At 39.4% G+C, this 27,862-nt stretch overlaps 1 protein-coding gene across 1 annotated transcript in view; it reads right to left on the reverse strand.

The window, feature by feature from the left end:
* The window catches only part of LOC119257450 (kalirin), a 476,694-nt gene that overhangs the window by 59,630 nt on the left and 389,202 nt on the right, over window positions 1–27,862 (reverse strand). Inside the window, exons 19-26 of the mRNA XM_054701110.1 lie at window positions 26,847–26,996; window positions 20,264–20,378; window positions 17,835–17,950; window positions 17,260–17,382; window positions 7,670–7,852; window positions 6,373–6,491; window positions 1,393–1,459; window positions 713–822 (exon numbers count right to left, since the gene is read on the reverse strand). Of these exons, the coding sequence (XP_054557085.1) occupies window positions 713–822; window positions 1,393–1,459; window positions 6,373–6,491; window positions 7,670–7,852; window positions 17,260–17,382; window positions 17,835–17,950; window positions 20,264–20,378; window positions 26,847–26,996 (983 nt within the window). The remainder of the gene's footprint in view (window positions 1–712; window positions 823–1,392; window positions 1,460–6,372; window positions 6,492–7,669; window positions 7,853–17,259; window positions 17,383–17,834; window positions 17,951–20,263; window positions 20,379–26,846; window positions 26,997–27,862) is intronic.

A 27,862-nucleotide genomic window follows, 5' to 3' on the forward strand; every position in this document is an offset into this window, starting at 1 on the left:
AGTACTTCGGAAACTGAGTTATTTTCATTAGTTGGTCACATAACTAGTCACGCCAGTTTCTTATTTATCCTCTGTTAACAAGGACCATGTCATTTTGTAAGCTGTGGGAAAGATTCTTAAGTTAGGAACTGGACAAATTAGTTGTGATTAGGGTTCTCTGACTGTACATATTTCAATAAAACATAGATGGTCAACAGATGTTCTCTCCTATAAGCTATCAAGACATATGTTCCACTTAGGTATTTTGATTATCTGTCTATCAACTTATTTTTGTTATTGTTGTTTGGGGACTGAAGAAATATTTAGGTTGAAAAAAACAAATGAAATTTGAAACCCAAGGCCCACAGGGTACAATGGTCAACCTCACATGGAGTCTAGAGTCAGGATTCCTACATGTTTTAATGGGAGAAGCAACTTTTATTTTCTTCCTGGTAATCATTCTGATTAAGTATGAAAATGTTGCCAGTTAGGTACCTGAAGAAAATTGAGGAGGAATATGGCTGAATACCTGCCAGTATTAGGAATTTGGGGCAACTGCAGAGGAAGAAAGAAAGAATGGGGAAAGAAGTTGGACAGCAATTAACTTAGAAAATATGCCAGGTAATACTTTATCAGATGGGATTTACCAAATCAGCTTTGAATCACAATGGGAACCCCGTTGTTTGTTATTTATGAACCTAAGTGCTCTCCCCTGGAATCCTCCCCAACCTACTTGTTATGAAAATCGTAGATCTCCTGGATGTTGCCAAAGATGATATGTTCTTTATTAAGGATCCCAGGGGGGATCTCCTCCACACCGCTGGTCATTTCCCACAGGTAGGTCTGTAAGAAAGCAATAGTTTCATCACTGACCAGTACTGCACATGAAATATAGAGAAAGCAAATTACCATCCAACTTGTGGAGTAAGACTCAGACCTGGGAATTCACATACAGTGTAAAAAGTAAGGGAGTTAATAAGCAGCATGTTAAGAAGGAAAACCTGAATGTTCCATTATCTTGAACAGTTGCTAGGGACACTCACACCATAAACTTTAGAAGAGCACATATACCACACTCTTATTTGTTAAGTGCATGTGTGCGCGTGTGTGTATGTGTTTGGGGAGGAGGCAGATTTTCACAGTCAACTTGAGTTCACTAATTGTGTTATGATTTTTATTTTGAAGTGTCTTCTATAGTTTTTTTTTTGGCTGGGTCTAGTTCCAGTGTGAGAAGTTTCTTTTCAAAAGCACTTTAAATTCCCATGCAATTACTGTTGACTCTGGAAGTAAGGTCTCCTCTGGTTGACTATTGTTTCTTAGCTTGGAGAGACGACAAAGCAGTGGGCGCTGACTGAGCGCTGACACAAGGATGTCGTTTTCCTACAGATGTGAGCTAAATGCTGCAAGACTCACCTCTAAGCACTCATGTAGGTCCCTTACGTAAGCCTTCTCTGTCTGGAGCAGTTCAGCCATGATGAATCTAGAGGAAACAAATGAGCTTTTAGTTGGTCAGAGGTATAATACTTCACTTCTCCACTTCCATTTATGACATTCTTGAATGTCCTATTTTTCTACTTCATCAACAGGTATCTCTTCATTTCTTCAAAACTCCTGCCTCTGAGTATTATCTGCTGAGTCTCTTTCCTTCAACCCTTTGCTCTGGAGCCTGTCAGCAAAGCATCTGTGCTCAGCTAACTCCATAATCTCTTCTATTCACATCCCAGTTCTACTGCTTTGTGTCTGTGTGTTGATACACATGTTTCCAGCTGCATGTATGGCTAGGCATTCAGCACCATTCATATCTGATCTTACCAACTAGACAGTTTACATTTCCACTTCCTATATTTATCCTATAGCACCCAGAATGATCTTTCTGTTCAGTGGAATTGTTAACTTATACCATAACAGTACTGTAAGTTAAAGTTCAAAGTACTGTAAGTTAAATTAGGTTTACAAGCCAAGAACAGAGGCCCAAGACACCACTATAGAGATGGAAGGAGCAAATTTTTCTATAAAGAGCCAGACAGTAAATATTTGTGGGCTCTTCAATTTATATTAGAACCACTCAACTTTGCTGTTGTAGCATGAATGGACCATAGACAGTATGAAGAAAAAAATAAGCATGGCTGTGTTCCAAAAAACTAGTTAGGGACACTGGAATCTGAATTTCATCTAATTTCACATGTCCAAAAATATTCTTTGTTTGATTTTTTTCAACTATTTGAAAATATAATACTTAGCTTGTAGACTATATAAGCCAGGCAATGCATCAGATTTGGCCTGTGGACCATAGTGTGCTGACATCTGGCCTAGATTATCCTGAAAACTTCAACACTATTTCTAATAGGGCTCATTTATACCACAAACTGATGTGCATGAAGCTGAGCGAGTGATCACAAATACAGTGTAAGTTAACAATTTAAGTGACTGCACTTCAGCCACCCAGAAAGAGAAACTGTACACATATTTTCAGTGTGAGGATTCCCTAATGTCACAATGGATTATTATGATGCATGACTTCACATTGTTTTTTAATTTTGCAAATCTTCATTAGAAATGATGCTTGTTAGCTGGCATACAAAAATGCAATAATATTTAATATGGCACAAACTATATGTTTATACATGTATCTTAGATTTTCTATGTCATCTTTTTATGGTAGTTTATAATGAAAAACCTCTATTTTCAGGTATTCCATTATATGAAAATTATGACAAAGATTGTTCCCTAAAAGTTTTCTTTGGAAATTTCATAAGAAATACTAAAATGAGATGCATCCTTTACTGGACATCTATTTTAGTGGGATTTTTCTTAAAGCAACACATTATTATAGCAGTGGCCTTCTTACTTAAAGTATTGATTGGGTCTCCCTGGTGGTGCAGGAGGATGAGCTCAGCGCTGTGAAGTTGTCCACAGCCTCTGCAGCGCAGATTTGATCCCGGCCGGCCAGAGAGATGCCCAGATGGTGCAGCAGACCTCTCCTGTCTCACTCACTGCTCCCCTCAGCAGTGTATTTCAGTCAGTCTGCCTGTTCTGTTCCCTGCTCTGTCTCTGGTGAATCCTCTCACTCTCCTGAACATCTGGCCTGTACCCCGGTTCTTGTATAAATAAATAAATCTTTTAAAAAAAAGTACTGATTTCAAAAATTCCTTTTTACAGGAGCTAGTTATGCACTCTCCTACTATTCCTACTCAGTAAGAATATTTACACAAATATTTACTGTCTGGCATGGAAAGTGATTAGCTCTGGAGCTAGACAAGAATTGAATTAATATTGTCATTTACTATAGGTAGGATTTGCTTTTCTAAGTCTCAGACTTCTCATTTATAAAACAGTTGACTATACATGAATGTTGTCACGAATAAACAAAATCATATAAACAAAATTTCTAACACACCATAAACTAGGAAAAAAAAGGACAACAGAAGGAAAATAATCGGACAGGCTTTGCAAAGTTGTCTTTGATTTTACTGTCTGCCATTCTACCTTCTCCCTGGTTTTTCCAACTTCTTTCCTGCAGTTTTGCCTGCCCTTCTTTATTATTTAGCTTCATTATCCTTTACCCCACTTTGTGTTATTGTCCATACTTCTCTTATTCCCCTCCCTCTTCCGGCATTTTGGGGACCCAGAGAGTGTCCAGCAGAAAGATTTGACCATATATGGTCTCCTTATTTTCCTCCTGTTATCGGTTGAATTGTGTCCTCAAAATTCTTGTGTTGAAATCTCAACTCTGGAATGTAACCAAACTTGGAATAGAATTATTGAAGATGTAACTAGTGAAGATGAGTGGTCCTCATTCCAAAATGACAGGTGTCCTTCACAAGTGGGAAATTTTTACACAGATGTATATTAAGGGGGGTTGCTATGTAAACATGACAAGGCTTTCTATAAGGCAAGGCGAAACACCTAGAACAAATCCGTCACTCCCAGTTCCCAGAAGGAAACAATGCTGACAACACCCTGATTTCAGACTCCTAGCCTCCAAAACTGCAAAAGAACATATTTTTGTTGTCTAAACTACCAATTTGTCATATTTCATTACAGCAGGCCAAACAAACTAATACTCTCCCCAGATGAAACACAAGCTCTGACCTCACAGGACAGCTTTAGTTTCCTCAGCTCCAAGGGACATATGGTTTAACTTCATTTTCATAGAATCGATTACATACGGTTTTTAAATCTTAGGACACAGTATTTTTTCCCCAGAACTAACCAAAAAGAATCTGTCAAAATATTCTTCATAAAGCCCTTGGGAGAGCTCTGGATATGTGTGACTTTGTACTATCAACATAAAGAAAGCAAACTGATCAAGAAATGGATAGTGAAGTTGACAATGTTCATTGTTTTCACTATCCAATTCTCCATAATTGTTGATTAGTGTGAAATGTGGGTGAATAAGTACCTGCCAATCCAAAGAAGCAAAATGCATTTTGCCCATCTGGAATCAGGACTTTCTGAGAATGGAGCTGAGAAACTTAGAGAACAGAGCAGGAATTGAATTAACTTGGTCCCAATTCCCTAAATGGATTCTGGATCCTATCCACTCTTTTTCTGAGAAAACATACAGTTCAATTTATGAAAATCTCAGGCAACATCATATTCTCCCAAAATGTTTGAAATGTAACAACCTCCACTACTCTCTTTCTGTCAAATCTCTTTGCCTCATTTCCTCTTAGGCTATTGTTAACCTGGGAGTAGGTATAAATGGCAGCTATACAACCTGAGCTCTACACATCATTCACTGGACCCAACTCTAGGTACCTATTCTTTGCTTTTGAGATCCTTTTATTCACCAGGCCAAGACTCAGAAATCTGAATACCTGGACTAACTCAGAGGAAGAGTCATGTGGCATTCCAGAGATGCCTTCCTTTCTTCTGGATCAATGTTACATCCTTCAACTTCAAGTAAGTTGCTACTGTCCTATTTGTTATGTGATTCTAGATAACTTCTTTCCCTTCCCAAGCTTTTAATCTCCAGATCTAATTATATTCTATAAGCTTTTCTTGATCAATTATAATATCTTCATTATTCGCCAAGTCCCTGCCTCTGAGAGAATGTAAAATATTTCCTGTTCTCAAGTTTATAATCTATTTAGAATTATATGCTTGGGAATCAGCTGAACAAGTACAATACGAATCAGTATAAAGGTAGAAAGGATCAATGGCAGTGGAGACTGTAAATAAAGATTCACAGGGCATAGGATATGGGCTGGGTGTTTTAAAATAAATAGGATTTAGAGATGGGCAAAATAAAGCCAAACAGAAAGAAAGAACAAGAGGGAGAGAATGGAAGGGAAGGGAAAGAAAAACAAAATGGGAAGGATTCCAGGTCAGGAATAATGCACAACACAGATATAACTTCTCTTAGAAATGAAAGGAGTTAATAAAAATAATCTGACTGAAGTCTATCATTTGCATTGAAAAGTACTTTGAAATAAGATTGGTTTAGGTGAGCCTAAGTGATAGCTTCTAGAGGTATTTGATCTTTATCCTGGGGGTAATATGAAACCATTTAAAATTGGGGGCAGGTAAAATGAGTCATAGTATTCAGTGTAGTGAAGAACAGATAGAACTGATTTTCATTTTGACTCCATTGTTTAATATCTGTATGATTTGGGCAAAGTTGCTTAGCTTTTCTAAGTCTTATTTCTCATATGTAAAATAGGAATAATAATAGGTACCAGAGAGAAGTACTAGTAAGATACAATGAGAAAATAAGTATAAGGCAGTTAATACAATGTTTAGTCCATAAAACATTTAGGTGTTGGTGGTAGGAAGAGTATTAGTAATAACAATAGCAAAATGCTACTAAAAAGGTAAATCTGGCATCCACACCAGGTGAACTGGGTGAAGGATGGGGCAGGAAGGCCTGGGAATGTTTTTTAAGTAATCTAGACAGATAGTGAGGAGGCCAGAAATAGGAGTCTTTGGGAATGGGGGAAAATGATAGAGACATGAGAGGCTGAAGAAGGAAATGCTATAAAAGACGAAGGGACTAGTTGAGGATTACTTCACAGTTTCAAGGTTAGAAAACGAGGAGGGGAATGGCACCATGGATATGAATGAGGAAATCAGAAGGGAGAACTAATTTGGAGGACCAAGGAATATTTGGCTTAGTCCATATTGAGTTTTGAGATTGTGAAGTTTGCTGCCCTAAAAGGAAGGTTTTCTCTGGGAAGTGGGGATCCATGAAGCAGACTCAGATGAAGGGCAGAACAGACATAAAAGTCTTCAGAGTGATACCATATATTCAATGGAAATATCATGTCTATCCATTCCAACCTCTGTAGGTTGGAATGATACACATTAAGCTGTCAAACAAGACAGGGAGCAGTGAAAATCAAGCACAGTCATGAGGAGCTTGTGAACTGGGCAGAAGCTCCCAACACATACTCTTTCTTTCGAGCTGACTTTCGCTTCTCTTCGTTGACTTCATGGTTGGCGTCCCGTAGCTTGACTTCACGATCTGAAAGGCTTGCTGGGATGATGTCCAACTCCAGGTCCTTGTTATCCTATGTGGAAAGATCATAGCAGTCACCTCAGACATGTTTTGGGAAAGCAACTCACTAGAATCAGGGGAGGTGGCAGAGAGGAAACACAGAGAGAGACAGAGAAGGATGAGAGGATGAGGAGTCCCACAAGCATTCTTTGTGGGATGATTTTTTTCCACATAATAAAGATATGAAATGTTCAGGTCAAATGTTCAAGGCTACTAAACCCAGGAAGAAGAAAACAATGAACACATTTGACAATTAGTGTCTTGTTTTCCCAAGGACTTTGGTACTGATTAAATCTAAACACATAAATTACCTCAAATTTGATCATAAGCATTAAAATAGATGTGAAACAGAAGCACATAAAAATATAAGAAAATTTTCATTTGTCAAGATAGAATAATAAGAAGTGAATATTTTTATTTAAATAAGCAATTTCCTTTTGAAGTAGAAAACAACAGAATAGAACAATTACTGAATTTTCCAATTGCCCATCTCTGCTTATTTCAAGCACTGTTTGGTACTTATATAATGGAAACCTCTAGAAAAAAAATATTACATTCCAATCGGGAGAACCATTAATGCCCCAGTTTTAATGGTTTGACCACTTCATTCTCCAGTCTGCTCTGATTCAGAGCATGAACCTAGAATTAGAAATCCTAGGCTTAAATTGCCAGGCTGTATTTAGCTCTTAATGCATAGGTTACTGACCCCCATTATAAAGAAAAGATTAAAAGTCTTCCCTTGCTTTGTTGCAAATAGTACCTCTTTTCAGTTGAAACCTTAAATAGCCTTTGCACAAATTGTATCCCTTATTCTTGAACAAGCACTGGGGACTCTAATCATTTGCTGATTTACATAATTGGGTAGAAGATGGTACTACTGAAGCCAGGATAAAGAGGTCAGTCTTCAAAGACAACAATTAACTCTACACAGAGAAAAACTCTGTTCTATAGTGAGAGACCCCAGCCCTGACCAGTCAATTTTGCAGGATATATAGTACTGATCATGGGGGCTGGGGAAAGGGAGCTGGAGGTGAATAGCTCAGCAAGCCCCAACCTGTCCAGTAGAAGAACCACACAAGGCAAGTGTTCTAGTAGCCAGCAGTTCAGAAACTGCTTCCAGTGAGAGAAGTAGTAAGGGGGGGGGGAGACATGAGAAAGTAGGACACCCCACTGGGCAATCCTCACACACACCTCTGTGTTGACTCCCAGGGCTTTCTCCAGGGAGTACCGGTACTTCCCCATCCTCAAGGAGAAGTCTCTGTAATGCTTGTCCACCGTGGTCACCCACTTCCTAATCTCTGTGGCATGAATGTGGCCTTTTTCCACAAAGCTATCAGCCAGCTGAATCAGAAGCTTCACCTTCTCCTTTGTTTGCTGTCCCAAAAGAAGATCATAAGTTACTGGATTACATTTACTCTCGTAACTCTTCACATCATCTCCCCGCCTTTCTTTATAGCAGCCATAGATACCTCACAGCCAGGCTGCATGGGCTTATACCCCAGTTCTGTCACTTACTAGCTGGGGATTTTGACCAAATTACTTAAACCATCTGTGTGTCATTCCTTTATTCTCAAAATAGGGGTTGTAATAGTACCTCCACTGTCGGTTGTGAGCATTACATGAGTTAATAATACAGAATGCTTAGAACTATGTCTGCAGCACAGGGCTCACAGTGAGATCTCAGTCAGCAATATATGTTAGCCACCATGATGATCGATTACAGAGTGTGCTACCAGTTTACAGAGTATGTTAACATCACATCTGAGACACTGAGTCTTAAAGCACTCCTAGAAGGCAGGTGGAGGGAAAGGGTATGGTACTCTTGAACCATGGATGAAAGAAATGCAGGGAGGCATAGGGCTTGCCCAAGTTCACGCCACCAGAAAGCAACAGAACCGGTGTGCCTCTGTTCCTTATTTCCTAGTTCTCTCCCTCAAGTAGGCTTTCTAAATACCAAGTAAATTGGTACATGTCAGGAACTAAAGAAATCCATCTAGTAGATTTAAAGTTTGTATTTTATGACCAGAATCTTATCATTAGTTTCTATTAGAGCGAAAAAGAGAAGAGTTAATGAAGCTAGAATCCAGGGCTTAGTGAGGTGGAGCTTTTCTGTGTGTGGGGTTGATTTCATTTCTTGAAAGAGTTGTTCAGCATCTATTCTGTCCACAGCATTGTACAGAACGCTGTGGGGACAATCTTGAAAGGTAAACAAAAGAAAAAAGAGACACCACCCACCCCTCCCATACACAGATCTATATTCTCTAAAGGGGACATGATTTTCACAGAGTAGTTACATAATTTGGGGAATTATGTAATTGAATGCCAAAATGAGATGTATGCATGTGGATATGTACAGTTAGCACTGCAGGAATTTTAAAAAAGGGAAAAAAATGAAGATGGAATGGCATGGGCAAGAAAGGTCTTGTGAGGTGGGGAATCACGCAGCGTAAAGTCTGGAAATAGAGGAATGTTCTAACAAGTGATGCTTGCTCATCTTTTAATTTTAAACTTTGAAACTCTAAAATCTCAAGGGAGCCTGATAGATTTTAAGAGAAAGTGAAGAACATTGAAGTAATATTCTAAGGAATAAAATTATCTTTTGGACAGGAGAAAAGTAGGTCCAAGGTGTAGTAAGGAGGGACATCTAATCACACAGGACAACCAAGGGAAACCAAGGCAGAAAATTACTAGAGCAGCAGCAGACCAGACAGAGAGCCTTCCTTTTGTGATTCTATCATCCTCCCCCTCCCACACCTTTCCAGGCTCATCAACAATCCTCCCCCAGGAGAGACTGACCTTCCCAAGAAATACCAGAGGGAGAGCTAGTTCTGCTATGTGGCCAGGGAGACTCGGGCTCCAGCTGTCCTGCAACTCACCACACAGAACCTCTCCTGCCACAGGATAGTGGGCTGATACCCAGAATTAGGAGAGAAAGGCCTAGAAGAGTTTTGGTATAAGAGAAAGAAGGTGGGTGTGAGGACAGAAGAAATTTCTTAGCCATAAAAAGACAAAGAATATTCTTGGTTGGCATCTGTTTTCTTGGAGTCTGTTGACTATGTCCCTCCACTCTCTCCTTGCCCGTAGTGTTTCTTCAGAGAAGTCTGATGTCAGCCTGATTGGTTTTCCTTTGAATGTTATCTGTTTCTTCCCTCTTGCCAGCTTCATTATTTTTTCCTTGTCCTGGATTCTTGGGAGCTTTACTATTATGTGTCTTGCTGTATTTTTCCTTTCGTCGTGGAAGTTTGGTGTTCTTCTTGCTTCTTGTATATCAATTTTCAGCTCCTTCTTCGCGTTTGGGAAGTTCTCTTCAATTATCTCCTGGAATATTTTCTCTGTTCCTACATCTCTCTCCTCTCCTTCTGGAATTCCTATAACTCTTATATTTCCTTTCCTCATGGAGTCAGATAGTTCCTGAAGTCTTTCTTCATTCTTTTTCCTTTGTACTTCTCTTTCCTTTTCTGTTTTGGTTCTTTTTATTTCTGTGTCTTCAAGAGTACTTATTCGTTCTTCCATTTCATCTATTCTGCTTTCAACAGCCAGTATCATTCTCAATGGTGAAAAGCTGAAAGCAATTCTATTAAGATCTGGAACAAGACAAGGATGTCCACTCTCACCACTGCTCTTCAATATAATACTGGAAGTCCTAGCCAGAGCAATAAGACAAGAGAAAGACATCCAAGGAATCCAAATAGGAAAAGAAGAAGTCAAACTATCACTATTTGCAGATGATATGATAATATACATAGAGAACCCCAAAAACTCCACAGAAAAACTAATTCAACTCATCAATCAGTTCAGTAAAGTGGCAGGATACAAAATCAACACGCAAAAGTCAGTAGCCTTCCTATACACAAACAATAAATCTGAAGAAGAAGAAATCAAAAAAACCATCCCTTTTATTATTGAAACAAAAAAAATCAAATATTTGGGAATAAATCTAACAAAAGAGGTAAAGGACCTATACAAAGAAAACTATAAAACACTGTTAAAAGAAATAGAAGACACAAAGAAATGGAAAGACATCCCCTGCTCATGGAATGGAAGAATAAACATTATTAAAATGGCCATCCTACCAAAAGCGATATACAGATTCAATGCTATTCCAATCAAAATTTCAATGTCATTCTTCAAAGAAATAGAACAATTATTGATGAAATTCATATGGAATCACAAAAAAACCCGAATAGCCAAAGCTCTCCTGAAAAAAAGAGAAGGGAATGGAGGCATCACACTCCCAGACTTCAAACTCTACTACAAAGCCATAATCATCAAAACTGCATAGTATTGGAACAAGAACAGACATACAGACCAATGGAATCGAATAGAAAATCCAGAAATAAACCCACAGATTTATGGTCAACTAATCTTTGACAAAGGAGCAAAGACTATGCATTGGAGCAAAGAAAGTTTGTTCAATAAATGGTGCTGGGAAAACTGGGTCGCTACATGCAAAAGAATGAAGCTTGACCACTACTTCACACCATACACAAAAATCAACTCAAAATGGATTAAAGAACTAGACATAAGACCTGAAACCATAAAATATATAGAAGGAAATATAGGCGAAACACTACGTGATTTGCACATCAAAGACATCTTTACAGACACATCACCCAAAGCAGTGATAGTGAAGGCAAAGATAAACAGCTGGGACTACATCAAATTAAAGAGCTTCTGTACAGCAAAAGAGACAATAACAAAAACAAAGAGAAACCCCACCAACTGGGAGAACATTTTTGCACACAACACTAATGATAAAGGACTGATCACAAAAATCTGCAAAGAGCTGATGAGACTCAGCAACAACAAAGAAAATAACCCAGTCAAAAAATGGGCAGAAGAGCTAAAAAGAAACTTCTCTGAAGAGGAAATGCAAATGGCCAACAGGCAAATGAAAAAATGTTCAACATCACTTGTAATCAGGGAAATGCAAATCAAAACTACCATGAGATACCATCTCAAACCAGTGAGAATGGCACATATTAAAAAAACTAGCAACAACAAATGTTGGCGAGGGTGTGGAGAAAAAGGAACTCTTCTGCACTGTTGGTGGGAGTGCAAACTGGTCCAACCACTATGGAGAGCTGTGTGGAGATTTCTGGACCTACTAAACATAGAGCTTCCATATGATCCAGCAATTCCACTCCTAGGTCTTTACCCAAAGGACAAAGAAACATCCATTCCAAAGAACACCTGTACCCCTATGTTTATAGCAGCACTATTTACAATAGCTAAGCTTTGGAAACAGCCCAAATGCCCAAAAATAGATGACTGGATCAAGAAGATGTGGTACATATACACCATGGAATATTATTCAGCATTCAAAAAAGATAAACACATGCAATTTGCAGCAACATGGATGGCGCTGGAAGGGATCATGCTCAGCGAAATAAGCCAAAAAGAAAAAGAAAAATACCGGATGGTCTCACTCATAGCAGGAATCTAGAAAACTTAAATAAGGGACCAGGAAAATGAATAACTATAAGAAAGTGAAAATCAAAATCAACAAAAAACTATGAACCAGAGACACTTTTTGGGGGGTGGGGGGCGGGAGGGGAGGGATTGGGGTCAGAATGGGGGGGCTGCAATTGTATGGGGAATATAAAAATAAAATTTATTATTAAAAAAAAAACTGAAAAAAAAAGCAAAAAAAAAAAAAAGACAAAGAATAATAGCACTGGGAATTGAGTAAGAAGAGACAGTGGTATTCTAAGGACCTCTATCTTATGCATTTAAGGTTTATTTTTCTTTCTGAGAACAGTTCTCCTAAGTTTGCTGTTTCCTTAAGACAGAGATTAACTTTTGCAACTATAACCAAGAAGTCCATTGTTATGTGAGCGCCTTAGAATTACATATTTATTCCCTACTCTTGGTAAGGAGATGGCACAAAATAGGGTTTCACAGTCAGTTGCCCTCTCAGAAGAAATTATATCCTAAGACATCAAAACTGTGATTCAGAGTCAAGAAGGAGACTGTCTTATGACCAAAAATATTCCAGATTTGGGGGAACCCAGGGAGCAAATAGTAAAATGGGCAATGTAGACAAGCCCTTCTCCATATGGCTGACCTATTTGTGACAGTCCCTGTCTTCACTGCTCTCAAAGGCCCCTAAGCTCCACCATGTTGATTTTCCGTGTCCCTCCTGCTCTGACGAGTGACTCCTACTCACCCCTCTTTCAACCTTATGGCCCTCTCACACCTCCTGTGCTCCCCACTGGGCATATGGGTGATGTCCTTCCCCACACTGCCGCAACGCCACATGGAAGCCTCTACTTCAGCAGGTATCACAGAAATATTTATGAGTCCTTCATTAGACCGCAGATTCCTAAAAGATGAGTATTTTATCTGTCTTACTTGTATCTCTAGTGCCAAGAAGATGGTAAGGAAACCAAAAATTTGAATAAAAAATGAGTAAATAACATTTTGGTAGTAATAAAGCCATATCCGCAAGAGTTGAGGTTTATATTGGGAAGAATTAGGTGATAAATTTGACCCACAGACTGGACTCCAACCATGCCCACGACTGAGGTGGCACCACACAATCTGCACATTTTTGACTACAGCTGATGAGATCAAAGGTAAAATTGTGTCCCATGAGGGCAGCCCCTCAATATGCAGCCAGTAACATCTGAGTGTCCTGACTTAAAAGCTCTGTCTAAACAGGACAGTGCCAATATGCTGGGTCAAGTAAGGTTGTCTCTCTGGGGATCTGAACTGCAGAGATGGGGAACTGGATAGTTGGTTGCAGAGGAAAATGGAAACACAGAAGGCAGAGACAGAAGAGAGGGGAAGCAGGATCACAGTGACGCTGGTAATGTATCTCTGATCCTCTGTGATTAGATGACTGGCTAGAACTGCAGAGGGTGTCAGTCCGTTCCTGTTTTCATCTCTAGAGGTGAGACTATGCCACATTTCTTGTTCTTCCCATAGAGTGGATCATGTTATTAAGTTTCTCCTTGATATTAAGCCAGTTTGAAACTCAAATCTTGCCACTCAAATATAGTAAATTATATAGACTGATAAAGTAGGGGTCATTCTGTAGTTCTTGAATGCTAGGTTCAGAAGTATGGATATGAACTGGTCGACAAGAGGGAAACTTTGGGGAATATAATTTACTTGGATCTGAAACTTTGGAGCTGACAGATCACTTATCTTAAGCTCTACATGTGCCTAAGGCATGTTTTACCCTTTCCATTTAGAATTCTATTTTATCTGCTGGAAAATGTAGTTTTTTTTTTTTTAAAGGGTTCTGTAATTTTACTTTTTTTTTTTTAAGCTTTATTTCTTTCCTTCCCTTCCTTCCTTTGAAGAGTTAATATTATACTATCCCTCTTTGGTCAGTGAACCTTATTCTGAATAGTACTTGTTTAAAAAATCCTTTGTGTCTTTAGCATTTTTCACAAGTCTTTAAGGTATTGCCATATTGGTATGTTTCTTTTAATCTCATTATCATTTTTTAATTTGCCTTTCTCTACTGATATTTTGTGTATTTATTGATATGTTCTCTGTAGATGTGAGCTTATTGAGCTCACTTTGTGAGTAAGCAGTTTTCTTGAGATATATCTTCATAATCATTCCATGGGGAATAATTTGCCATTATATATGAAAAACTAAACCTTTCAAAAATTTCTATTACATGTGAGTTACATTCCTCTTAAGAGTCTCATCTTTTATTTGAGACCCTTTTCTCCATCTAAAATGCCTATCTGACAATTCACTGTTCCCTTTCCTCCATCTGAATTCCAAGACATAATTTTTAGTTCAGCTAAGACTCCAGTCACTTTCATTATCACTTAATCCCCCTTTTTTTTTGCAGAAGAATTAAGTCCAGTTTATCTATAGCTTCTTTCACATTCCAAGATAAATTTGCCAGTTTAAAAAGTGTTTTCTTTGCAACATCATTAGTAATTGGGAAATATAAATCAAAACCACAATGATATATATATTTCATACCCCGAGGACACCTATATAAAAAAGATGGATATCTTGGAAGACAGATATCTCCCAATTATTGGAGAGTATGTAGAGAAATCACAGAGATCCAAAATGAAAGAATCAAATTAAAAACAGATTTTTTTGGGGGGGCCGAAATCTACAGAAACGTCTTTGTTTCTGTTTGTGGTCTGCTTCCAATGCATAAGACGCAGTCAGGTGAATGAATAAAGTAGATTCTTATCCTTTAGGTTCTAGCTGGTTCATATAAAAGATAACACTGCACACAGATTCCTAGAGAACAGGGTGGTTCATGCCAAGTACCTTAAGGATTTTATAGACAACCAGGGTTATAGTGCAGGATGGGCAAGACTAGCTCCTGGAACAGAGGCAGGATCACAGAGAAGGTACTGGAGGGTAAAGGTGGGCTCCTTTTAACAAGTACAAACTAGAGGGAAGAGCTAGATGTTCCAGGCAGAGAAATGTATAGAAAAGGCCCAGAGGCAAGAAAGTATAGGATTTATCCCTCAGAAGGTTAAAAACAATACATATATTTATCTGGAGCACAAAACTTGCATAAATGAATCATGGAAGATGAATCTGGGTGGTAATGTGGCATTGTGTAGGAATTGCTGAGTGCTAGCCTGCAGAATCATTAAAGTTTTTGAGCTGGGTGGTGATATGACCAAAGTGGTGTTTTATTTACTTATTTTTATTTTTTATATATTTTTATTTTTTATTTTTTATTTTTTTTTTTTTTATAGAGGCATGTTTATTTATTTATTTATTTGTTTGTTTGTTTTTGTTTACACATGCACTGGGTACAGCCAGAAGCACGGGAGGGTGAGAGAATTCACCAGAGCCAGAGCGGGAAGCAGAGCAGGCAGAAGGACCGAAGTACACTGCTGAGGGGAGCAGCGGGCGGCAGGAGAGGTCTGCGCGCCATGTGGGACCCTCCTCCGGTGGCCGGGGAGCAGCCGGGGATCGAACCAGCGCCGTAGAGGCCGCGGGCAGGTTCGCAACCCAGCGCTCAACCGCTGCGCCACCGGGGAGGCCCTATATATTTTTTAAAGATTTATTTATTTATACAAGAACTGGGGTACAGTCAGAGGCATAAGAGGGTGAGAGGATTCACCAGAGACAGAGCAGGGAGCAGAATAGGCAGACAGACCAAAGACACTGCTGAGGGGAGCAGCTGGCAAGGCAGGAGAGGTCTGCCGCACCATGTGGGAATCTCCCTGGCCAGTCAGGAATTGAATGTGCGCTCCAGAGGCTGCAGACAGCTTCACAGTCCAGCCCTCAACCCGCTGCACCACTGGGGAGGCCCCTATTTACTTATTTTTATTGAGGTAGCATTATTTACAACACTGTGAATGTTTCAGAGGGTATCCACAGTTCTGCTTTAAAGGTGAACAACAATGAAGAGCAGGGTGGGTTAGAAGGACAGAGGCAAAAACCATGGAGCCCAATTAGGAAGTTGCTGTAGCTTCAGGTGGTTAACAATGGGAATGGGAGAGAGGGGAAAGATAAAAAGAAGATTTTAAAGAAACAATGAATTAAATTGACTAAACAATCCTCCACATTTCCACTTAGGTGATGGACAGATCCTGATCCTAAGCAGTGTGGGTATCTGCTGTGAGCCATCTCATGTGGGTAGGATCGCCAGTGGATCTGGTACTTCTCAACATGCAAATGGTTCATAATTGACACTATTTGGAGAGAGGCAGACAGACACAAAGAGGGTAATTCAAAAGCCATTTTCACTTGGGTATGAAGAGTTCTATACGTCTGCTTCCTTCCTAGTCTGTTTGCTTGGATTGCTACTGAAATGAGTCTCACAGGAATAAGTCTCTGAACTCACAGCTTTTCACATTGGATGAAAAGACCCCACAGATCACAAGGATGCTGGGGAAGGTACCCCCACTGTCAAAAGTTCATAGTGTCCAATTTATAAAGTGGATGACCACTTCAGAAATAACACCTCAGAAATAAGGCTGAGGGACTAATTTTGTCACAGCAAATTAAAGGAACATTTGCCATAGAGTCAGAGGGATCTCTGGGGAGGATGGGCATTCTTATGTTCTCCCTTGAGCTAAAAGCAGTTCTCACCCTGGAAAGAGCTTCTGCCACGTGAGCAAGTGACACCAAAGTCTCCTCCACGGTAGGAAGGGGTGGGGACACTACCAAGAGAACCCAAGAGAGATCAGATTTTCATTCAAACCCAAGGGTCCTCAGATAAAAATCCCAGATGTGAAAACAGATGAAAATGAGGTTTTCTCCATTTATAGCATTCCCAGCCTCAGTGTGAATGGAGGTGAAGCCAGGAGTGTGGCATGTGCATGTTCTGCTCCCCAGAAACCCTAGCCTGGCCCATTTGCACATCTGAGACCAGAAGGAAGTCATCCTTTCAGGAAATAAACTTACCTACTTTGTGAACCCACCCATAGTCAATGACCTTCCCAAAAGGTGGATTTCCCAGACCATTCAAGTTTGAATACTATGTGGACAGGTGCAGATGTGCACACATGCAATGTGCCTCTGCATGAATACATCCCCGGGCCTCATTTGGCCTGAAATAAAATAGCAGACTCCAGAACATGAAGCATGAAAATGAGACACTGGAAGCACAGTGTATTGGAGCCGACTTCCTGCTTACAAATGCTGTACCCAGCAGCTGCAACTCCTTTGTGATTCAGGTTTAAAGAAGACAATTTGCCTGGCAATATCCTCCTTGCCATTGTGGTCCAGCGTTTCCATGTACAGAGGTTACTCTCCTTTTCACGATGTGAAACTGGCCAGAATGGGAGCTACAGAGTGGGTTGGGGTGGAGTCTTTGGGATGCTTCCTACCTTGGCAGGCACCCTGAACTCCCCATATTCTTTCAGCAGTTCCTGAGTCTCCTCTGTGGTCTCTCCAGTGGAGGTATGTGTTGAGAGGTAATATTCACCTGTTTCTTGGATCCAGTCTAGTGCCTGTGGGAGGAAAAAACTCATCCAGTCCCCCAAAGCCCCAGTAGAAAAACATGCCATGTAGTCTGGGACAGTGTGATGGACTCAACATGCTGCATTTTATCAGTATGTAGCTTGAAAGTTGTCTTTATGAATGACCCTCTCTTGCTAGATGTGGGACATCTCACCAGCAAGGAAAATGTCTCCATCAGACTTGGGACTCTTCTAGGCCAGGGCCAGTATCATCCATGAGTTAGGAACAATCTGTCCCCACATTCTCTGCCCCATTGGTGGTCCCAAACTCTGAATAGAGCACTTGGTAAAGGCTGAACGATGGCTGACAGTACTTTTGTCATCCCCACCTGCCATCTTTAGTCTGCCTGCTGCTTTGACCCTCTTCTGGAATGTTTCCCAAGACTTGGGACCTCCGCATATCCCTAGAAATGAGGCAAAGTCAGGAAAAGCTCTGGACATACCTGTTTAGCACTACGTTCAAATACCACATATTGCTGGCACTGGTCCAACCGCCGCTTCTTCAAGGTCCAAAAATGCAGGACACGATTCTCCCTCTGTAAGAGCTCGCTCAAGATGGCTGCAGGGCAGAGGAGATGGGTGCTGGTCACAGGAGGAACCCGAACAAATCCCGGGCTCAGGGTAACTAAGACCTTCAAGCCTCCACATAGGACTAATCCAGACAGCAGAGGCAAGGGAGCAAAAGCTTGGTAGAGAGAAACTCCCAGTAGGGATCACAATCAGCATACTGGGGTGACAGCCTACAGACAAGATTCTATTAAGGAAAGGAAGAAGAGCATACCCCGAGGGTGACTTAAATATGACCTTGATTCTCTTCACATCAAAGTTCTTCTCTGGTAAGTCTTTGATGGAACCTTGGAAAGTATTAGTCCCTAAAATAGCAACTAATTCAATCAGTCCCTAGAGTCCATGAAGAGCAAGTAGACTGGACAGGAATCCCAGCTGTTTTTGAGGAGTTTTAAGAGAAAGCAGGTAATGAGCAGTGGTGTGAGAACTGTTGGAACTGCATGGATAACCCATGTCATACACCACTCTCTCTCTCTCTCTCTGCTCTGTACAAGATGCTGCATATATGGTACTTTAACAACACAGCAGAATTTTAAAACTTCTAAATCCTGGGCATGGGGACCTATGTTTGAATAAGGTCTATATGGCATGTGGCTTTGGATACAATCATAGGAAAAACAGAAAACTGTTCTCGTGTTACATCTAACGATGCTAAGTGTGAGGGTATGCACCAAGCACAGCACCATAGTGGCCATGGTAGGTGGTGGCCCATGTTATTTCCCTCTCTGCTTCTGTTGCGTCAGGAGCAGAGGGCTAGATGGATAGATTTCCTACATGTTTTATCAGCATGTGCCAAGCTTGAAGCAATCAAGGAAAAAAAAAGGAAACGTGATATAGGATAGATGGCAGATACTGTCTCAGGTGGAAGCCTTAACTGGGCAGAGAACCTGGGCTTCCTTAACTTTACGTCCCCTTTTTGCTGCCCAAGAGGAGAAGCCCAGACCTGGTTAATCTCCTAAAGAGTTCATTTGTTTCATTTGTTTCCATCTCTTGGCTTTCCTGTGGGCAAAAATCTGCCCCCAATAAGGTATAGTATCTCTTGCTATCTAGGTGACCATCCCTCTTAGCATACGGAGGTGTGGGTGTGGGCTCTCTCAGCAGGCAGTTGTCTCACCCAAGTTGCCGCCTGCATTTGGAAGTGAGAACATATGCCTGAACACATGCTGGAAGGGGATGATGACATAATACCAGCTATCCACAGGGTCCCTCGCCTGCGAACAGGGTAGCACTTCTGGAAAAGGAACCCTGCTTCCCGCTTCTCTGTATGGACTTTGATTCCTAACTTTCATTCTTTCCAGAGGCCTCTGATCTTCCCAACCCTGAGCTCTTTTAGAAGGAGGGAAGCTCTCCCTGAAGCTGATCAGTGCATCGCCCCATCCACCCAACCCATAGGGTCTGCAAAGCCTGTGCCCACCCTGTACTCCAAGTCAGTTTCAGTTTCCTCGCTAGCCTTGGTCTCCAGAGCTGTACTTCTCTGCTTGGTCAAGATGACATTTGTTAAGCTCTTCACTCATTCAAAACCTGTTGTTTTTTGTTTTTTGTTTTTTTTTAGCATAATTCTGAGTAAGCAGTTCCCATGGAAAAGTAAAGCTTAGTATGGTTGGATAAGAAGCAATTTGTTAAATTTAGTGCTGTATATACACAATGTTGATTTTTAATGATGCTCACCTGAAACTTATATAATGTTAAAATGCAGTTATTTCAACAAAAATTGTTTTAAATAAACAATTTTAAGGCTACTTATTTTTTTCATAGAATTACATACTTCTTTTTACATAAGAAAAGTGAAGTTTTAAAAACTGAAGCAGTAAGTTGCAAGGCCAGGATTAGAATGGGGTTTTATGATTCTCAGTCATGTCCTGTTCGCAGGCTGTAAGATATCCCAGTCTTGTGCTGTTCAGTATGTTAGCCACTAGCCATATTTGCTATCTACATGTAAATGAATTACCATTCAACAGGAGTGAAAATGTAGTTCCTCAGTGATGTAAGCCACATGTGACAGGTGGCTATTATATTGCACAACCCAGACCATTCCCATTATTTCAGATTACTCTATTAGGCAGCACTCCTCTAGACTCTATGATACATGAACAAGCTTTGGGGAAATTTTGTGCTCTTTTTTCCATTCCAAATTTTGATGCATGTTAAAGAATTGCCCATGAATCATCACTTCCTACGCCACCCCACATCAAACTATTTCTTCTCCAAAGAGAAGAAGCAGGAAATCTGCACTGGTATGAAAGCCAGTGAACAGCCTCTGCTCCTGCTGTGGAGGTGGCTCGTGGCCAGCAGGTCTCACACTGACCTTTCACTTGCTGCTCAGGTCCCCGGGTGTGGCTGGCGGCACTGGGCATGCTGACGTTGTTTCTGTGGATGTACTTCAGAAATACTTCAGCATTCCGCCGTGCCAGGGTGCAGGCCTGAGAGAGACAAACGTGTGAGGTGGTGACTTCCAGTAGGTGCCTGGGGTCCAAGACACTGGAGAAGGGGTGCTGGTGACAAGGTGGCTGTAGCTCTGAGTGAGCAGAGCCCTGGAGGCCACTTCTGTTCATGGTATCACCACTTCCAATGAGGAGGCTTGCTCTTTTGTCAAGTGAAGAATTCTTCCCTGTGTTTCTCCCCTTTTCACGCCAGACAGGAATCAGAAATCAGCCATCCCTTGACTTCCTAAATGTTGATTCAGCATTACTAATATTCACTCTCAGGCTGGCTTTTCTCTGTACTAGAATGATTCTTATATGAACAGTGGGGTAAGCCACATTAACATTAATTCAATTTAGACTTAAGAAAACAAATTTGGTAAACATGCATTCCAAATCTACATAGAAACTGTCTGCATTTGAAAAACTTATTTGTCTACTAAATCTACCCCACATCAATCACAGCAATAAACATCCTACTGTTGGGAAATATGGATGTACATAGGGAAGAAGAGGGTTACACTGGCCCTGGAAGACTCAAATGAGCTGTAGGAGACAGAGCACAGGACAAGTCTACTTGTACCACGGAGACTGAGGTCCAAGAAGGGCAAAAGCCATGAAACAAATCAGGGCTGGAACCTGGGTCTACTGATAGTATTTCAACTTTCTCTCAAGACCATATATTTTCTTTAGAAATTTTTTTTCTGATTGTAGAATATACATATTCCACAATTTTCAGAATTAAATGATCTGTAGATAACACTATCAAATTTTAAAATCTTTTATACTTAGCACCTGAACTTACAAATTATATAATAAAAATTATTTTAAATGTTACTTTAGCAATAGTGGCTAATTCAAAGAGCTATGGTAAAAGCCTGCTGGTGGAACCATCAACTCTGAGATTTGTGAATGTAAGAGCTGGATGGTAGCCCAAAGCTAAGGAATCCAAAACAGATCAACTAGTGCAAACATATGACTAACTGGGCATATGACAACTGCAAAAATAGGGAGTTTCTCATCAAAATGCTCTTAGGTAAAATGAAAACATTGAACCATAACATTTCCCTGTTTCCTTCTTCCAAAAAATACTTAATTTTATGAAGAAATAATTTCTTACCTCTATTTAAAATCAGATTCTCTACTTAAATTGTTTTCTTTAATAGAGAAAACTTTTAAAATCATCTTAAGTCTCACATAGAAAAATTTCTATTTGATCTTAAAGAGCTAGTTACTGAGAGTTCTGATTGAATGTGGGTGTAGATACCAGCTATGTGGGAGGATAGCAGAAAAAGACCATCTTCAAAAAGAGAGAAAAAAAAAAAACCTTTAAGAGGTGGTCAAGTAGAGAAAATCCCTAATAGAAGAAAGGCAGTTAATTACAGAAATGTATAAAATCAGTGGCAATATGTCAGGGTATAAAAATTCCTTTTTTGTACTTTCAGAAACCTAAGGGAAGTATATCATGAAATATACTGAGGGAAGTATATCAAGAAATCTGAAACTAATGCAGCCTTTAGATAAGTTTTAACATAGATGACTGTCAGAGAAGATCAAAGACTGGAGGACAACTATCAACAATGGATAGATCAACAAGACAAAAAATAAGTAAAGAAACTAAAGCTCTAAATAAGGACCTAGAGCATTTGGGCTTAACAGACATCTATAGAACACTAAACCCAAAAAAAACGGAGTACACATTTTTCTCAAGCGCACATGGATCATTCTCCAGGATCGATCACATACTGGGGCACAAGACAAACATCAACAGATACACCAAGATTGAAATCATACCAACCATCTTTTCTGACCACGAAGGCATCAAACTAGAAATAAATCATAAAAAGAAGGCAAGGAACTATCCTACCTCATGGAGATTAAAAGCCACACTACTGGAAGACCACTGGACTAACGAGGAGATCAAAGAAGAAATTAAAAAATTCTTTGAATTGAATGACAAGGAGGACACCAATATCCTAAATGTATGGGATGCAGCAAAAGCAGTAATAAGAGGAAAATATATAGCAATAGAAGCTCACATCAAAAAACAAGAAAGAACTCAAAGAAACAACCTAATCTCGAAGCTCAAAGATCTAGAAAAAGAACAACAAAAAAACCCCAAAACCAGTAGAAGAAAAGAAATAATAAAAACAAAAGCAGAAATAAATGAAATTGAAACTAAAAAAACAATCCAAAAGATCAATGAAACCAAGAGCTGGTTCTTTGAAAAAATAAATAAAATAGACAAACCCCTAGCCAGGCTCACAAAGGAAAAAAGGGAGAAAGCACAAATACACAGGATCATAAATGAAAGAGGAGAAATCACAACGGACACAGCAGAAATCAAAAGAATAATCAGTAACTACTATGAACAGTTATATGGAAACAAGTTCAACAATCTAGAGGAGATGGACAAATTCCTACAACTCTACAATCACTCAAAGCTAGATAAAGAAGAAATAGAACACCTAAACAGACCAATTACAAGCAGCGAAATTGAAATGGTAATTAAAAACCTCCCCAAAAACAAAAGCCCAGGACCTGATGGATTTACAAATGAATTCTACCAAACATTCAGAGACGAATTAGTGCCTATCCTTCACAAACTCTTCCAAAAAATTGAGAAGGAAGGGACAATACCAAACACGTTCTATGAAGCCAATATTACACTAATACCAAAACCGAATAAGGACAACACAAAAAAGGAAAACTATAGGCCAATCTCCCTAATGAACACTGATGCAAAAATCCTCAATAAAATTTTAGCTATCAGAATCCAACAAAATATCCATAAGATAATTCACCACGACCAAGTTGGATTCATTCCAGGGGCACAAGGATGGTTTAACATCCGAAAATCAATCAACGTTATCCAACACATCAACAAAAAGAAATATAAAAACCATATGATAATATCAATAGATGCTGAGAAAGCTTTCGACAAAGTGCAACACCCATTCATGATAAAAGCCCTTGAAATTCTTGGGATACAAGGAACATACCTCAACATCATAAAGGCCATCTATGACAAGCCAACAGCCAGTATCATTCTCAATGGTGAAAAGCTGAAAGCAATTCCATTAAGATCTGGAACAAGACAAGGATGTCCACTCTCACCACTGCTTTTCAATATAATACTGGAAGTCCTAGCCAGAGCAATAAGACAAGAGAAAGACATCCAAGGAATCCAAATAGGAAAAGAAGAAGTCAAACTATCACTATTTGCAGATGATATGATAATATACATAGAGAACCCCAAAATCTCCACAGAAAAACTAATTCAACTCATCAGTCAGTTCAGTAAAGTGGCAGGATACAAAATCAACACGCAAAAGTCAGTAGCCTTCCTATACACAAACAATAAATCTGAAGAAGAAGAAATCAAAAAAACCACCCCTTTTATTATTGAAACAAAAAAAATCAAATATTTGGGAATAAATCTAACAAAAGAGGTAAAGGACCTATACAAAGAAAACTATAAAACACTGTTAAAAGAAATAGAAGAAGACACAAAGAAATGGAAAGACATCCCCTGCTCATGGATTGGAAGAATAAACATTATTAAAATGGCCATCCTACCAAAAGCAATATACAGATTCAATGCTATTCCAATCAAAATCTCAATGGCATTCTTCAAAGAAATAGAACAATTATTGATGAAATTCATATGGAATCACCAAAAACCCCGAATAGCCAAAGCTCTACTGAAAAAAAAAGAAGGAAATGGAGGCATCACACTCCCAGACTTCAAACTATACTACAAAGCCATAATCATCAAAACTGCATGGTATTGGAACAAGAACAGACATACAGACCAATGGAATCGAATAGAAAATCCAGAAATAAACCCACAGATTTATGGTCAACTAATCTTTGACAAAGGAGCAAAGACTATGCATTGGAGCAAAGAAAGTTTGTTCAATAAATGGTGCTGGGAAAACTGGGTCGCTACATGCAAAAGAATGAAGCTTGACCACTACCTCACACCATACACAAAAATCAACTCAAAATGGATTAAAGAACTAGACATAAGACCTGAAACCATAAAATACATAGAAGGAAATATAGGCGAAACACTACGGGATTTGCACATCAAAGACATCTTTACAGACACATCACCCAAAGCAGTGATAGTGAAGACAAAGATAAACAGCTGGGACTACATCAAATTAAAGAGCTTCTGCACAGCAAAAGAGACAATAACAAAAACAAAGAGAAACCCCACCAACTGGGAGAACATTTTTGCACCCAACACTAATGATAAAGGACTGATCACAAAAATCTGCAAAGAGCTGATGAGACTCAGCAACAAGAAAGAAAATAATCCAGTCAAAAAATGGGCAGAAGAGCTAAAAAGAAACTTCTCTGAAGAGGAAATGCAAATGGCCAACAGGCATATGAAAAAATGTTCAACATCACTTGTCATCAGGGAAATGCAAATCAAAACTACCATGAGATACCATCTCACACCAGTAAGAATGGCACATATTAAAAAAACTAGCAACAACAAATGTTGGCGAGGATGTGGAGAAAAAGGAACTCTTGTGCACTGTTGGTGGGAGTGCAAACTGGTCCAACCACTATGGAGAGCTGTGTGGAGATTTCTGGACCTACTAAAGATAGAGCTTCCATATGATCCAGCAATTCCACTCCTAGGTGTTTACCCAAAGGACACAGAAACATCAATTCCAAAGAGCACCTGCACTCCTATGTTTATAGCAGCACTGTTTACAATAGCTAAGCTTTGGAAACAACCCAAATGCCCAAAAATAGATGACTGGATCAAGAAGATGTGGTACATATATACCATGGAATATTACTCAGCATTCAAAAAAGATAAACACATGCAATTTGCAGCAACATGGATGGCACTGGAAGGGATCATGCTCAGCGAAATAAGTCAAAACGAAAAAGAAAAATACCGGATGGTCTCACTCATAGCAGGAATCTAGAAAACTTAAATAAGGGACCAAGAAAATTAATATAAGAAAGTGAAAATCAAAATCAACAAAAAACTATGAACCAGAAACACTTTTTGGGGGGTGGGGGGCGGGAGGGGAAGGATTGGGGTCAGAATGGGGCGTTTGCAATTGTATGGGGGAATATAAAAATAAAATTTAATATTAAAAAAAAAATAAAGCAAATCATCAATAAAAAAAAAAAAAAAAAAAAAAAGACTGGAGGACAGAGGCTTAAGAGGACTTCCCGCACTGGGTACAAGCCAATTCAGAGCAGGACTGTGCTTCTTCTCTGGGTAGCTAGGGCTTTACTAAAGCAAAAAAAACACAAAACAAAAAACAAAACACCAAAAACAAAATAAGGTATTTTTCTTTTCATTTAGCAAACAATATTACAGTCATTGGTAACTGAAATTGCTAGATTGATAAATAAGGTGTCTAAATTAACTTCTTTTATTCTTGCCCCAAATTTTACACCATCCATTTATTTTTTTTATGATTTATCCACTTTATTTTTTATTTTTTTTAATGTTTTGCTCTCATTTTTTTTAATAAATTTTATTTTTATATTCCCCATACAATTGCAACCCCCTTATTTTGACCCCAATCTCTCCCCTCCCCGTCCCCCACCTCCCATAGAGTATCTCTGGTTCATAGTTTTTTGTTGATTTTGATTTTCACTTTCTTATAGTTATTCTTTTTCCTGGTCCCTTATTTAAGTTTTCTAGATTCCTGCTATGAGTGAGACCATCCGGTATTTTTCTTTTTCTTACTGGCTTATTTCGCTGAGCATGATCCCTTCCAGTGCCATCCATGTTGCTGCAAATTGCATGTGTTTATCTTTTTTGAATGCTGAGTAATATTCCATGGTATATATGTACCACATCTTCTTGATCCAGTCATCTATTTTTGGACATTTGGGTTGTTCCAAAGCTTAGCTATTGTAAACAGTGCTGCTATAAACATAGGGGTGCAGGTGCTCTTTGGAATTGATGTTTCTGTGTCCTTTGGGTAAATACCTAGGAGTGGAATTGCTGGATCATATGGAAGCTCTATGTTTAGTAGGTCAAGAAATCTCCACACAGCTCTCCATAGATTACACCATCCATTTATAAAAGGATGCTTTAACAGTGCTGTGTATCGAGGCTTATTTTTCAATTAAAATATTTTTATTAAGCAAACATAATTGAGTGAAAGTATGTATTTCTCTCAATTAACATCACTGGGATAGCAGGGTATTTGAATATGGCACCAGTAGTGATGGTATTGTCAAATTATACCAAAAATGTTGCCAGAAATAACTCCTCAAGCCTTCAAATTAATCATCCAATATCTTCTCTATCAAGCCTCCTTTTAGCTGAGAGACTAGAAAGAACAGGACATGGGAAGCCCATATGATGAAGAGGGGAAGAGAAGGGGAGGAAAGGAAAGGGCTGGGGAAGAGAGTGAGTGAAAAGGTGGAGAGAAGAACAAGCTTGAAGTCCCAGACTTGGGGACAGTATGCTCTAACCTTAAGAAAGGCCTCCTTTTGTTCCAAATGTTTACTGATGAGTGGAATGACGTGGTCAATCTCGGCTGCTGGTCCCAGTTTATCTCGTCCACCACACCAGTCCTCATCTCTCCGGTATTCTTGCTCTAAGCTTTCCAGGACACTACACACCTAATGAATCATAGGGAAAAGACAGAGTAAATGAATCAGGTGAGAAGTACTTGATGGGACCTTCAGCTGACAGAACTCTGCACAGGGGACATATTTCATTCGAGGTTCTGTTTGTAGCTTTAGAGTCTATAGTGCCCCTGGGACATCTAAGAGAAGTCCAGGGGGCAGTGAGAATCCAGGGTCAGGATTTCAGGAGATAGATTATGACTAGCTTAAAATTTTAAAATCATCTTCTTACAATTAATGGATGCAGGCTGAAGCTACAGGGGTTGAAGATGTTGCATCGGGACAGTACCCATGTTAAGAAAGGAAGAGAGACTAGTATTTGGGGGGTTTCAAAGTTCCCACCCATCTATTCTTGCCCTATAGTAAGTAGACTCAAGCAAAGGTAAAGAAGAAAGTTGTCTACATTGTGTAATTTATTGACCGTAAGTGAATATTATATTTCTTCCTCTTCTGGGGAAAAAATATCCTAGCAAAAATCTCTAAGACAATGACACTATCAGGCTTCCTATTGCAAAAAGCATATTTCTTTCAGAGTGATAACTAATTTGGGTGAATCTAAAAAACAGTTTAGAAATGCTTCAGTTCTAAAATAAAAATGTTGAGAGGCCTCATGAAGTAACTTTATAAATATATAAATTCACAACAGAGCAAAACCACTTTGAACGGGACTTAGAAGGAAAGCTGGGTAAGGGTTCAAAGTGGGAGACCCAGAGCCGCCCAGTGTCAGGGCCCAGGGGAGAAATAAATATTCCTACTTCCCTTCAATAGACTTTGATTACTTCTTTGTTACGGCAGCAGGTGACAGTTATAACTATCCTTTGCCTTCTCAGTCTGAGAAATTCATCCCTTTTGATGAAGAA

This window comes from Talpa occidentalis, unplaced genomic scaffold (assembly GCF_014898055.3).
Source record: "Talpa occidentalis isolate TD23 unplaced genomic scaffold, MPIMG_talOcc4v2.1 talOcc4.4, whole genome shotgun sequence".
Taxonomy (NCBI): domain Eukaryota; kingdom Metazoa; phylum Chordata; class Mammalia; order Eulipotyphla; family Talpidae; genus Talpa; species Talpa occidentalis.